The sequence below is a fragment of the Callospermophilus lateralis genome, chromosome 4 (assembly GCF_048772815.1).
Source record: "Callospermophilus lateralis isolate mCalLat2 chromosome 4, mCalLat2.hap1, whole genome shotgun sequence".
Taxonomy (NCBI): Eukaryota; Metazoa; Chordata; class Mammalia; order Rodentia; family Sciuridae; genus Callospermophilus; species Callospermophilus lateralis.
In genome coordinates this window covers 60,181,686-60,196,804 of record NC_135308.1, presented here as the reverse complement: position 1 = coordinate 60,196,804, position 15,119 = coordinate 60,181,686, and the positions used below count along the sequence as shown (strand labels likewise).

General features: G+C 38.0%; 1 protein-coding gene and 1 pseudogene across 1 annotated transcript in view; one reads left to right on the top strand and one right to left on the bottom strand.

The window, feature by feature from the left end:
* The window catches only part of Gsr (glutathione-disulfide reductase), a 45,811-nt gene that overhangs the window by 15,673 nt on the left and 15,019 nt on the right, over positions 1 to 15,119 (bottom strand). Inside the window, exons 2-6 of the mRNA XM_076852518.1 lie at positions 13,890 to 13,916; positions 10,288 to 10,376; positions 9,018 to 9,087; positions 6,040 to 6,187; positions 3,750 to 3,804 (exon numbers count right to left, since the gene is read on the bottom strand). Coding sequence (XP_076708633.1) covers positions 3,750 to 3,804; positions 6,040 to 6,187; positions 9,018 to 9,087; positions 10,288 to 10,376; positions 13,890 to 13,916 — 389 coding nt within the window. The remainder of the gene's footprint in view (positions 1 to 3,749; positions 3,805 to 6,039; positions 6,188 to 9,017; positions 9,088 to 10,287; positions 10,377 to 13,889; positions 13,917 to 15,119) is intronic.
* On the top strand, positions 8,591 to 8,688 carry LOC143398697 (U6 spliceosomal RNA; annotated as a pseudogene).

Sequence of the window (15,119 nt, the reverse complement as noted above, 5' to 3'; positions counted from 1 at the left end):
ACATTTCTTTAATGACACAAAAACCTTCCAAACTAGAGATGGTTTCTTTCTTTCTTTCTTTCTTTTTTTTTTTTTTTTTAAGAAAAAGGAAAAAGAAGTTTTACTGCTTTGCAAGCAAAGGAGAAACACAGAGGACTTCTGTCCCAGAGGCTGTGGTTCTGCCCATCAGCAAGAACAGGGGGCTTTTCAAGAGGTTATTCAAAGGCTACATTCTACATGTTCTGTGTTGGAGTTAATTTGTTAATTTGGACCATTTCTGAGATCTTCTGCTTCCATCCCCAAAGTCTGGATTACTTCATTTTTATAGTGGGTGTACACTCTATAGATGGCCTCTTATGTGTCTAAAACTAACAGCAGGGCCACAATCCTTAGCATCATTACTCTTCTGTGTTGGGTGTTTCTCCTTGATCATGACTCAGTTCTATCAATTCTTGCAATATGGTCAAGGGCCAATTTAAGCAAGCTACTTTAACTTCTAGGATAATTCTACAAACTAAACTTCCTGAATACATTTTGGTTTAAAAAAGAATCTTCAGTCCTGGTTAAAAATTTGAATGAAGGTCTAAACCAATAGTGAAGAAGCTCTGATCCTGGACCCAGCTCCAGGTTTACTTTCATGCTGCAGTCTGCAGAATAAGACCTCTTTTTTGGTTATCCCCTTTGGGGCTGGTGCCCTCTAAAGCTTCATACAACCTCTCCCAACGTTGCAATACATCATGGGTAATAAGCACTCAAGAGGAGAACAAAGGAAAACTTGCTCCAATATCTCCCTCAGGCAAAGTACCTACACTGTAAGTCCCAGACTTCACAGAGCTTACAATCTGGATGGAAAAAAGTAAAAACCCAAATGGTTCAACACTGCACAGAGCAGGAGGAGGAGGAGGAGGAGGAGGAGGAGGAGGAGGAGCAGGAGGAGATGATTACACCTGCTCAGAGAGGAGAGCCACACCACTGAGGCCCCCATTTACCAACACGTGGCTCTCCTGGCCTGCTTTCAACTAGAGACAATAGCCAGGACCTGGAAGATCATCACCAAAGTCCCTGCAGGTCTGGTTACACCAGAGGTATCCCTGCTAGCCTACTTTTCTTGATTCCTTTTTCACTCTTCCTATGATCTAATACCTCTATATTCTCTCCTCCTACCTCATAAACCTCACATCCACACCTCCCCCACTCTCTTTGTTCACCATTAGGAACCACAGACACTTATGCAAACCTACTATTTATATTGTAGACATTAATCTCACACATCATTTCTCATTATTGTGACAAAACTGTAATTGTCTAAATAGGAGCTATTTGGTTTCCGGTTGCATATTGTTTGCATTGGGTACTGTAAATATTGATCTCCCCTTTAAAGGTGAGGTATTAGTAACCTCCAGGAACACTACAAGAAAGAAAAACAAATGGCTATAAGAGATTGAGGCAGAAGGACTACAAGTTCAAGAACAGTGATTTAGTGAGTCCTTGTCTCATAATAATAAATAAAAAGGGTTAAGATGTAGTTCGGTGGTAGAGTACCACTAGGTTTAATCCCCAGTTAAAAAAAAAAAACAAAAAAAAAAACGATGGGGGAGAGGTGCTGGGGATATAGCTCAGCTGGTAAAGTGCTTGCCTTGCATGCACAAAGCCCTGGGTTCAATCCCTGGTAACACACACACACACACACACACACACACACACACACCAAAAAAAAAAAAGGAAAGAAAAATAGGCATGAAAAAAAAAATGGTTTCTTCAGAGATCTGCAAGGAACTCAGTGCATCCCCTCAGCTCCCATTAGTATCCTAATGCTAACACTTGCCACTGTCATCTTCACTGGAATAAATCTTTCAAGCTGCCAAATCCCCAAAGCACTTCTTTTTCCTCCTTCTGGCCCTCAGGACCACTTATGCTACAACCTTCCATGGGATTCATGCTCCCAACTCCATCCAACCAGAGGATAAAATGGAACTACACAGTGCATATGGTATTTTGTCTACAGAATTCATTCTTTCCCTGATTCTTTACTTATTTACCATGATTATAACAAGGGTTTCCCTGGGTTAACTAGACTGTTCTCAAACTTCTAGGTTTAAGCAATCCTTCTGCCTCAGTCTCCCAAGCAGCTAGGACCATAGGTGCATGTTGCCATGCTCTGCTCAACAGTTAATTCATTTTCCTGTGTTCTTAAAAGTCTATTGTTTATAACATGTATAAATGCATTCATTAAACTTTTATTCATGTCAATAAAAGCTTAATAAATGACTTTAAAATACCTAATAAACAGATATTTATAATAAAACTTGTTTCAGGTTGAGTCTAGATCAAATTTTATCATCTAAACATGATGACTCATGACCACATTTCTGGAAGCATGCTCACATGTGTCATGTCATTCAACACTAACACTAAGTAGTACAGGGAGGATCGTGAGGGATGAAAGGCTGTTATCCAATACATTTCCATGCACTGACAGTAAACCTAAAAAGACTATAGGCTTTTCTGAAATCTCATCTAAGTCAGAAGATGGCTTGGTCTACATATTCATTTTCACGGGTGCCATGGAACTGTAGAGTAGTCCTCATCCTTTATGAACTGTGGCTATCGGTGACTTAAGGTAAAGATGGATTATTAGTCACTGATGATCTCTGAAAGCATTTGTAAAAGTGAGGCTTAGGACCTCAAACTAGACTTGCAACAGCCACTGAGGGAGCAGCAGATTAAGCACCATCAACTAGAGAGTGACTCAGATGGAGACAGAGGCCAGGCTCTGGGCCACAGGTTCTTTCTTCTATTCATCTCTTACCATGAGTAAAAGGAGAACCACTTCAAAAAGCCTGCAACATGCAGGGCCTTCAAATGAGAGAAATGTTTTCCCTTGTTACCTTCTTTTCCTCTATGAACCAAATTCATGTCAGAAATTTACTAAAGTTACTCAGACAAACCTACATCAAGAACAATGCCAGGGAATGAAGATGTAACTCAGTGGTACAGTGTTTGCCTAGCATGTGCAAACCCTGGGTTCAATCCCTAGTACAAGAAAAAATAACAACAGTAACCAAAAAACGCCAATGTCAGCTGTTCACTTTGGCACATGCCTATAGTCACCAGCTACTTGAGAGGCTGAAGCAGGATGGCAATTTAAGCCCAGGATTTCAAGTTCAGCCTGGGCAACATCGTGAGACCCCCATCTCAAAAAAAAAAAAAAAAGAACAAGAACAGAAAATATATTTTTGTGAGACCAACAGGGCCTTCTTTTATGGAGACCCCTCTGTACTAACTTTGAAAAATCCAGAGTCAATTACTTTAGAGATGTTATGACTTGATGCCATATCAAGCTGAAGAGAGTTTTAGGTCTTTTTTTTTTAACTATTTTTTTAGTTGTTAATTTTTTTTTTTAGTTGTTATTTTATTTATTTGTATGCGGTGCTAAGAATCTAACCCAGTGCCTCATGCATGCTAGGTAAGTGCTCTACCACAGAGCTACAACCTCTGACCAGAGTTTTAGGACTTATATTATCGAGTCTTCAATACTATCCTGTATCTGATTTGAGTTCTTAACATTCTACAATGGCCTCTGCCCAAAAGCATATAAGATTTCAAGGATCTACTGAGGAGTACTAGTGGATGAGGTATCCAAGGACAGAAAAGGAGAAAAGGTAGAAAAATTGAACTTAGAAAACACTATAAATGGTTGGGAAGGGGAGGAAGAGGAAAAGTTCCCAGGCACTGTAGAAGAAGGGACCATTAAGGTAAAGTCCACTTACCGAGGCAATTCTTCCAACTGAAAAAATCCATCACTGGTTATTCCTAGGCTGGCACCTATGTAGAAAATACAATATTGATCACACAAGACTGCACTTTCTCTTGTACACAGCATTTTATGCAAGAACCAAACAGTTTTTCAGTTAACACACAGTTTTGTCAAGTTTGTTAAAGTTTCCACTTAGAAAATGGTCCACTAAGTTTTCTGTGAGTCAACACCTTTAATTTCTTTCTAGAACTAGAAGCAACGGCAGCTAACTAACTTTAAATTTACTTTAGCCAGGGCTGGGGTTGTGGCTCAGTGGTAGAATGCTCATCTAGCACATATGAGGCACTAGGTTCGATCCTCATTACAACATAAAAATGAAATAAAGATATTGTATCCACCTACAACTGAAAAATAAATATTAAAAAAATACTTTAGCCAGGCGCTAAAGATCTCTAGGACCCTGTCTCAAAATAAAATCAAAAGGCTTGGGTATGTAGCTCAGTGATAAAGTGTCCTTGGATTCAATGACTTAATCCCCAATATTGCAAAAAGTAATTATAGGGCTGGGGATATAGCTCAGTTGGTAGAGTGCTTGCCTTGCATGCACAAGGCCTTGAGTTCAATCCCAAGCATCACAAACAAACAAAAAATAATTATAATATATAAAAGCAAATACACACACACAGATACATACACACAGAACCCAAGCATCATGATTATAAGATACATCTTTTCAGAGGTGATAAATATTTTTAAAAACGTGTCTTGAAATCAATAGATACAGTGCCTGATTCTGTTTCTGCTGTGTCTTTTATGCCTATTCTCTTCTCCTATCCCTGGCATTGCAGCAGGGGAATAGTAAGATTGAAATATTTCCATCACATTTCTGGTAAAAACCATACCCAATCTTCTGCACTGGGAATTACAAGTTTTCTAGCTGATCTACATCCTTCTCTGTCCCTTTCAAGTCACTGTCCCATTTGTTTCTAAAATTTTCACTGAGCTGGGTGTGGTGGTACACACTTGTAATCAGTGACTTGGGAGAGGATCTCAAGTTTGAGGCCAGTCCCAACCACTTAGTGAGACCCTTGACAACTTAGTGAGACCTATCTAAAAATAAAAAATAAAAAGGACTGAGGATGTAGCTCAGTAGTAAAGTACCCCTGGGTTCAATATCTGGTACCCCAAAATAAATAATCACTGAGATCTTGTTACTATAATATTTATAAATTAACATTTGTCAGTTATCATAAATTTAGAGATTCCACTATTTGGCTTAATAAGTTCCCATAAATTGGCCCCAACCCAATTCCAATCTCAGGTCACAGTATTTGCCTCAAGAATGTCAGTGCTAGGGGCTGGGGATGTGGCTCAAGTGGTAGCGCGCTCGCCTGGCATGCGTGCGGCCCGGGTTCGATCCTCAGCACCACATACAAACAAAGATGTTGTGTCTGCCAAAACTAAAAAAATAAATATTAAAAAAATTCTCTGTCTCTCTTAAAAAAAAAAAGTTGCTTTAAATTTGAAAAGAGAGACTGCAATATTAAAAAAAAAAAAAAGGCTTACTTAACTAGTTAAACTACATCCTTACAAGATCTCTCTCCCTTCAGTCAATATATTTGTACCTTATAAATAGCAACAGTTCTAACAGAGACTAGAAACAATCTATACATGATAAGATTGAGGCTACAATAGTTTGAAATGGATGAAATCTCTTTCCTCTCCTCTTCACTAACTACCACTTAGCCAATTAATTTTAGGTTCTACAGAGACTTTTTTCATAGTCTGTCTTTTTTTTTTTTTTTGGCAGGAGTTGAGGGTACAGGGATTGAATTCAGGGGCACTCCATCACTGAGCCACATCCCAGCCCTATTTTATATTTTATTTAGAGACAGGGTCTCACTGAGTTGTTTAGTGCCACATTTTTGCCAAAGCTGGCTTTGAGCTTGTGATCCTCCTGCCTCAGTCTCCCTAGCTGTTGGGATTACAGGTCTGCACCACCATGCCTGGCTTCACAGCCTTTCTTAAGAGAAAACTGGGGTCTGGGGATGTGGCTCAAGCGGTAACGCACTTTCCTGGCATGTGCGGGGTGCTGGGTTCCGTCCTCAGCACCACATAAAAATAAAATAAAGATGTTGTGTCCACCGAAAACTGAAAAATAAATATTAAAAAATTCTCTCTCTAAAAAAAAAAAAAAAAAAAGAGAGAAAACTGGTATAGGCATATCCATGGCCTAGTTTGTAATTCTGAATGCAATGGAAAACCCCTCCAAAGAGTTAATAACTATTTGCCTTTGAACTTACCAGGGATCTGGCTCTCATGAGGATATGAGGGGACACCACCTGTGGCAATCAGAATGTGAGGAGCTGTGTATTTTTTCCCATTAACCTCCACTGTGGGCTGGGGATCACACGTGAATGCTGCATGGCCATGGATGATTTCTATATGGGACTGAAGAAGAAATAACAACATTAGACTATTCTTAAGTTAAAGCAAAAACACCTGATGCAACATATCAGCTCTTCCGTATCTCTAGTAAAACTTGTGATTTTTGGTTTGAAATGCCAAGACAATTCTGTTTCTTGCGTTTCTGTAGAGATCTTGACTGGTAACTGATACTCAAGTAAAGGGATTGCCGTTAGATACTGAAAGCATAAAAAAAGAAATGCAAGAAGAAATGGAAGAGGAGGAGAAAGGAAGCACTGAGGGAGAAAGTCTTCCTTACAGTGAGAAGAGATTGAAGAATGATGTGTCTGGAGGAAGGGAAGAAGAAAGAGGAAAACAAAAAAATAAAGGTTAAGGGGCTGGGGTTGTGGACTCAGCAGTAGAGCGCTCGCCTAACACATGCAAGGCGCTAGGTTTGATTCTCAGCACCACATAGAAATAAATAAATAAAATGAAGGAATTGTAAAATATTTAAAATAATAATAATAATATGTTGAAAACTAAAAGCTGATTTGCTCTTATTAACATCATCTATGCCAAGGCATCAATTTGAGAAGGCTGGCAAGCTTCTGCCAGTCGTGATACATGTATTGGCCTGCGAATACAGGTGACTAAATAAGGATAATGGAGGCATGCAAGTATGATCACACAATGGAATGTATCAACATTCTGGAACATGTCTAGTTCTGAACTGAGCTATTTCCTCTTTTCCAACCACCCCTCCAGGTCTATTTCTGCAGGTGCCTTGCTTAATCAAGCTGAATTAAAATCAATGCCAAAACCCACAAGCCTCCAGAAAACCCTTTCTTCAGGAATAAAAAGTTCCTATGAGGTGCTTGAGAAAAAGGAGTGTGAGCTGAGTAGTAATAATTCAGACAACACAGTTTGGAGGAATTTTCATTTCCTAAGATATTGGACAGCAAGTTTCCTTTTCTATGAGGGAAAGCTATAAACATTCCTTGATCATAAAGTCACAGTAAGTTCTATTACATATCAAGATTTATAAGTATTTAAAAATGCTGGATTTCTTGGTAATTTTCCTATCTCTTGCAAAAGTATTTCAGCTAGCTCCACTTAAAAATTTTGATGTGTGGGGATGGGAAGGATGGTGGAATGAGATGGACATTATTACCCTATGTACATGTATGATTGCACGAATGAGTCATAACCCCACAGCGTGTCCAGCAAGAGAAATAAGAAGTTGTGTTCCATCTGTATACAATAAGTTAAATGTATTCTGCTGTCATGTATACTATTTAGAACAAATTTTAAAAATTAAAATTTTGACATGGGTGCTTTAGTAATAGAATGTTGTATCTCTAATAAATATAAGTCTGAGAACCTTAAAATCCTTTGGAGTTAGATACAGAATTGTACTCAAGTATCTTTCCTTCTAACTTGGGGATTAAGGTCAGAAAATATATTCTGGGAATGGGGATGTAGCTCAGTGGTAAAGCAATTGCCTAGTTTGCTTAATGCCCTAAGTTTAATCCTCAGGACCACTAGTGGGGGAAAAATGACTAAAAAGAAAATATCTAAATATCCTCCTCCAAAAAATAAATACAGGGCTGGGGTTGTGGCTCAGTGGTAGAGCACTTGCCTAGTAAGTGTGAGGCACTGGGTTTCATCCTCAGCAACACATAAAAAATAAATAAATAAAGGCATTGTGTACATCTCAACTAAAAAATATTTTTTAAATAAATAAATAATCAAATACAACGAATGATAAGAACCAACATAAAAGTATTTGAGATTAGCCATCTGTAGAAGTAATTCACCTTAAAAACTGGTTTAGAGCCAGGTGTAGTCGTGCACACCTATAATCCCAGCAACTCAACAGGTTGAGGCAGGAGGATTCCAAGTTTAAGGCTAATCTCAGCAATTAAGCAGGGTCCTAAGCAATTCAATGAGAACCCTGTCTCAAAAAACAAAAAGAACTGGGGATGTAGCTCAGTGGTAGAGTGCCCTGGCTTCAATGCCTAGTAGCAAAAGACAAAAAACATTGGTTTATAAACATGTCACTATTGAGATTAGGGCAGCTCAAACAGCAACAAGAATCTACTGTTTGATGCTATATGATTTTCTTGGAATAAACCCAACTACTAGGTATAATACTCAAAAAAAAGAAGAAGAAAAAAACCCCAGAATCTACTGTCATCTGAATACAAATTAAGCTATATAAATATGTAAATCTCCTAGAAACTGCAAAGTGAAACCACAAAGACAAAGGAAGGATGATGGGACATATGCTGTACAGTAAAAGGATGTGGGAGGAGAGAAGGGAAGCAGGTAGAATTGAGGATTAAAATGGAGAAAACTATGTTACATGCACTTATGAATATGCCAAAATGAACTCTACAATTAGGCATAACTATAATACATTTTAAAAAGAAAAAGGAGAGCTGGTGTTTGCTTTGGTAGCATATGTACTAAAATAGGAACAGAAAAGATTAATGTAACCCCTGTGCAAAGATGACATATGAATCTGTGAAGCATTCCATACTAAAAAGAAAATGGAAGGCTGGATAACCTGTGATTTACCAATGTCACTAGTATGGCCTGGCATGGAGGAGGTATAACATCTAAGCACTAAGGCAGAAAAAGCCTCAGAAAGGTAAAGGACAACATATACTTGCCAGAGGCAAACACACTATACAAAGATACATTTTTGCCTGGCCACACCTACTTGCCTACTCCAGCAAAAAACGGCTCCTTCCTTTTCTAAGTTCAAAACCCAGCATACAGGGCTGGAGATATAGCTCAGTTGGTAGAATGCTTGCCTCGCATATACAAGACCCTGGGTTTGATTCTCAACAACAACAAAAAGCATACACACCTTGGTTAGATTGTTTCGATAGATGGTGTTCAGGCGGCTCACATAGGCATCCCGCTTTTCTTTTATAACACTGCAACAAAACCTGAGTCAGTACTGAGAAACAGGATTTTCCTTTCAGTAGCCAGAGAACTGTCCCAACACCAGTAAGCAGAAAATCATAGAGTGTCAATAAAAATGAAGTGAATAAATATCTCTGAAGACAGCTGTCCTTTCCCTGTGACCACCTGCCTTCCTCTATGTTGAGAATCCTTACTCCACTCCATGGAGAACGCTCAGTTGGCATCCACTTATGAGGGCTTCTTTCTGCATATAATCAAGGATAGTTGCTTTGGCATAGCACATAGAACATGGTGGCCACTCAAAAATGTTTACTGAAACATAAATAGCAAATAGATTTGCTAAAACTTTGTGAAAATTCAATGATTTCAAAAGTTTATGGCAATCCAGATGCAAAAGCACATGCCTATAATCCCAGTGGCTCAGGAAGCTGAGGCAGGAGGATTGCAAGCTCAAGGTGAGCCTCAGCAATTAAGAGAGGCCCTAAGCAACTTAGGACCTATCTCAAAATAAAAAAATAAAAAGGGCTGGGGATGTGGTTAAGCTCAGTGGTTAAGTTCCCCTGGGATAAATCCACAGTATCTTCCTCCACCAAAAAAAAATTTTTGGTGATTCCTTAAAAAGTTAAATATAGAATTGCCATATCATCCAGCAATTCCACTTCTAGGTATAGACCCAAAAGAATTGAAAACAGGGACTCAACAGATACTTGTATACCAATGTTTGCAGCAGCATTATTCTTAAGAGCCATAAAGTAGAAATAACCCAATAGTCCATGGACAGGTAACTGAATAAAATATAGAAGGGATACTACTACACAGTAAAGAGCACGAATTATTTATACAGGTTACAACATGAATAAACCTTGAAAATGTTATGCTAAGCAAAATAAACCAGACATAAAAGCAAAGACATTATATGATTCTATGAAGAATCTAGCATAGGTTCAGCCATAAAGACAGAAAGTAGACTAGAGGTAGCAGTGGCTAGGGCATGGGGAATGAGGAGTTACATTTAATGGGTAAAGAATTCTGTTTGGGATGGTGGAAACGTACTGGAAATGTAGAGTGATCATGGCTGCACAACACTGGAATGTACTTAATGGTAAATTTTACATTGTACATATTTTACCACAATAATATCTCCCCAAGTTTAGGCTTAGTTACTTGAAATCTACATTTGCAAATTGAACCCTTTGAGCATTAATACTTACCTCCAATTGAATTTACTCTCACAGCTTTGAAAGCCATAATCAACATGATCATGCATGAATTCAGAGTGGACAGCTGTGTTCCACATTACCTATAAAGAAAAGTACCCAAAATAGTAGTACATGAGTCCTGAAGAAAGAAAGATGTCATGAATGAATGGTAACTATGTGACAGCAGGTAAGAACTAACCTTGAAATTAAAAACAAAACTAAACATACTAAGAATGAAAGTTCAGAAGCATGACCAAATGGACTGGACAGTGAGGCTTCTGAAATATTGGGCAAATTATAACCAATATAACCAATATTGTTAAGTAACAGAGTTTATAAAAAATAATACGAAAGCAGAATATTTCAAGCCTAATAGTTTTTTCTTTAAAGTTTTTAAACTTATCATTGCCTATATTCCTATTTTTTTATATTTATTTTTTCATTGTAGTTGGACACAATACCTTTATTTATTTATTTTTATGTGGTGTTAAGGATCAAACCCAGGGTCTCACACGTGCTAGGCGAGCACTCTACTGCTGAGCCACAACCCCAGCCCCGTATATTCCTATTTTAAGTTTTTTTTTTTAGATTTCTGTACGCCTTGTCCTTTTGATTCAATTCCAGGAAATGGAATGCATCTGTAACTTTACAGGATAGCAATTCAGAAGAAAAGCTATGAAATAAAGTTTTTGTTGTTGTTCTTTTTTTTTTTTTTTTGCTTTGGGCAGGGGGCACTGATGATTGAACCCAAGAGCACTTAACCACTAAGCCACATTCCCAGCCTTTTTTGAGAAAGGTCTTGCTGAGTTGCTTTGAGCCTCATTAAAATGTTGAGGCTGGCTCTGAGTTACAATACTTCCGCCTCATCTTCCCAAGTCGCTAATATTACAGGCATGCGCCACTGCATCCAGCAAGAACTAAAAATTCTAAGAGAACAAATTTCTATTATGTAGTCAGTAACTACAAACATGCCCTTAGAAGGATGCACATAATCACACATCTGGAATACAAAGGTTGACTGCCCCTACTGTGGAATGCAGTCAGTCATTTGTAAAGGTCTTTTATGACAAATGAACATCAATTTAATGAGATTCAAATTGGCATCAAGAACCCTAGATAACAAACTACCATTTTTCTCTGCAAGACAAGCTTTAGACTACATCTTTGGTCAACCTAAAATGCCTTCTTTGTACCTTTGTCCCTCTGTACTTAATATGATTAAAATGAGAACTGGGCACTGGGCATGGTACGCATGACTATAATCTCAGGGATTCAGGAGGCTGAGACAGGAGGATATGAAGTTTAAGGCCAGCCTCAACAATTTAGTGAAACCCTGTCTCACAATAAAAATAAAAAGTAAGGGGGACTGGGGTGGTGGCTCAGCGGTAGAACACTTGCCTAGCTTGTGTAAAGCCCTGGATTCGATTCTCAGCACCCCATGTAAATTAATAAAATAAAGGTCCATTGACAACTAAAAAATATTTTTAAAAAGGGGGTGGTGCATTAGGGACAAAGTTCAATGCTAAAGCACCCCCAGGTTTAATCCCCAGTACCACACAAAATACAGTCAATCAGTAAAGAAGTATTTTAAAAGATTGTCAATGTTCATAAATATAAGGACTGTTTGATTTTTTTTTTAAACACAGGTGAAATTCATGTAACATAGAATTAACCATTTTATCTGCTTTATTCTTGATCTTAATGCACATGAAAGAGTCACTAACACCACAAATATTTTGCTTCCAGTTTGTATTATATACTATGTGATAGCATCATGCACCCTCTGGAGAGGGTGCCTCTGTATGAACCACTTTAGGCCTTTTGGTTCGGATCTAATCATAGCAGTAGGGGCCACTGACCTCCGGTTGCTCCTCTACTGCTGATTCACTCTGCCCTTCTGATACAGGGGAGTTACTCTAGACTTCAGGCTGTTTTACAAAATAAGAGGCAACTACCAACTGATGCTCAAGAATACAAAGCACTGAAATCAGTAGAGCCCAACAGAAATAAAAAACAAAAATCTACCAGATGTGATCAGAAGGGATAAGTGAAATAAAATATGGGAACAAGACATTACAAATTCAAATTCCTATGCAGTATTTGCCCAGTGGTATTTTTAAAAATAATGAGGTAGCACTAGTCAACACCGAACTTATTGCCATAATTAGGTTTAAATTACATAAAATCACTGTATAACTTAATTTATGTAATTCATATATCCATGACCCCAAGTAGAACAGACTCCAAAGTCTGGAATTAAGGGCTGGAGGTGAAACTCAGTGGTAGAGTGCTTGCCTAGAATACACAGGCCATTGGTTTGATGTCTATTACCATAATTTTTTTTTTAATTTTAAATCTACAATTAAAAGGAAAGAAAATAATGGAAACAGTGTCCCAAAGAAAAGAGCAAATTTCCTAAAAACCTACCTTACCAAAGGAATGGATTTCAGAAAATCTTTCTGAAACGAAATTTCAGTGGAGTGCATGTCACTGATGAGAATACCACATTTGCTTACAGGACATCAGAAAGCTGCCAATTTAAAGTTGAAGCCCAGGCCAGGCATGATGGCTCATACCTACAATCCCAATGGCTCAGGAAGCTAAGGCAGGAGGATTGCAAGTTCAAAGACAGTCTCAGCAACTCAGCAAGGCCCTAAGCAACTTAGTGAGACCCTGTCTCAAAATAAAAAAAGTTAAAAAAAAAAAGGGTTGGGAATATGGGTCAGTAGCTAATTGCCCTGGATTCAATCCCTAGTACCCAATAAACAAATAGCTGGCCCTCTGTATCCAGAAGTTACACATCTGTGGACTCAAACAACCTTAGATGGAAAATATTAAAAGAAAATTGTGCCTGTACTGAAATTTATAGAATTTTCTTGTCATTTTTTAGGGAATAATGACAAGAAAATTTTAACAACTATTAACAAAGCATTTACACTTTATTAGGTATTATAAGTAATCTAGAGACGATTAAAAGTATACAGAGGGAGCCAGGCATGCTGGCACACACCTGCAATCCCAGTGACTTGGGAGGCTCAGGCAGGAGGATTGTAAGTTCAAAGCAAGTTCTCAGCAACTTAGTGAGACCTCATCTCAAAGTAAAATTTAAAAAATGGGCTAGGGATGTGGCTCAGTGGTTAAGGGTCCCTGGGTTCAATCTCTGGTACCTCCCTCCCCCCAAAAAAAGTATACAGAAGAGTGGTTTATAGAGGAACGCAAATACTACACCATTTTAATATAAGGGACTAGTGCACCCATGGATTTTGGTACACTCAGGGGTCCTAGAACCAATCCTGCATTAATATTGAGGGACAACTGTGCATTCAAATGTATCATAAAATTATTTGTAACCATAAGCAAGAGGCAACTTTGGAAATAAAAGATGCAATTTTTCCTCTAAGTGAAACAGAGAAATGAGTTCAATGAAAACTACACCACAGATATCAGGACCAAAAAACCATGAACGTGGTATTTTTTTTTAAGCCACTTTTAGTTGGTTTCTCAGTTACGTTTCACAGAAATAATTTTAAATGATATATTTGAAAATGTCCTTGTTCTGATCATGATTTACCAAGCATGAAAAAGGAGTATAGAAGGAAGAAAAGAATTTTTACCTTTTTGGGTACACATCCAACATTCACCTAAGGGGGAAAAAAGAGACATACTTTAAGAAAATGAAACTCAAACCATTAAATGCACCAGCAAGAAAGGAACTGTAAACATCAAATAAGACTTTCTTGAGTTCTTTTTCTTTATTTAAATTAGGTATATATGACAGTAGAGTGCACTTTGATTCATTGTACACAACTGCAGTACAACTTTCATTTCTCTGATTATACACAATGTAGTGTCCCACCATATGTACAGTCATACATGTACCTAGGGTAATAATGTCCATCGCATTACAACATCTTTCCTGCCCCATACCCTCTCTCCTTATCCCCCTCCCCTTTGCCCAAAGTTCCTCCATTTTTTTCCATGCCCTCCCCCATTATGGATCAGCATTCACTTTCCAGAGAAAACATTTGGCCTTTGGATTTTGGGGATTGGCTTACTTCACTTAGCATAATATGCTCCAACTCCATCCATTTACCTGCAAATGCCATAATTTTATTCTTTCTTAATGCTGAGTAATATTCCATTGTGTATACATAACACAGTTTCTTTATCCATTCATCTATTGAAGGGCATCTAGGTTTCTTCCACAGTTTAGCTACTGTGAATTAAGCTGCTATAAACATTGATGTGACTGTGCTACTATAGAGTATGCTGCTTTTAAGTCCTTTGGATATAGACCAAGGAGTGGGATAGCTGAGTCAAATGGGGTTCCATTCCAAGTTTTCTAAGGACTCTCCATACTGCTTTCCAGATTGATTGCACCAATTTGCAGTATCACCAGCAATGTGTGAGAGTGTGCCTTTCCCCCCACATCCTCACCAACACTTATTGTTGTTTGTATTCTTGAAAACTGCCATTCTGACTGGTGTGAGATGAAAACTTAGAGTAGTTTTGATTTGCATTTTTCTAATTGCTAGAAATGTTGAACATTTTTTCATATATTTGTTGATCAATTGTATATCTTCTTCTAAGTGTGCTTAGCTCCTTAGCCCATTTATTGATTGGGTTGTTTGGGGTTTTTCGGTGTTAAGTTTTTTGAGTTCTTTATATTTCCTGGAGATTAGTGTTCTATCTGATGTGGATGTGGTAAAAATTTGCTCCCAAAATGTAGGCTCTCTTTTCATCTCATTGTTTCCTTTGCTGAGAAGAAACTTTTTAGTTTGAATCCATCTCATTTATTAATTCCTGATTTTATTTCTTCACTTTAGGAGTTTTGTTAAGGAAGT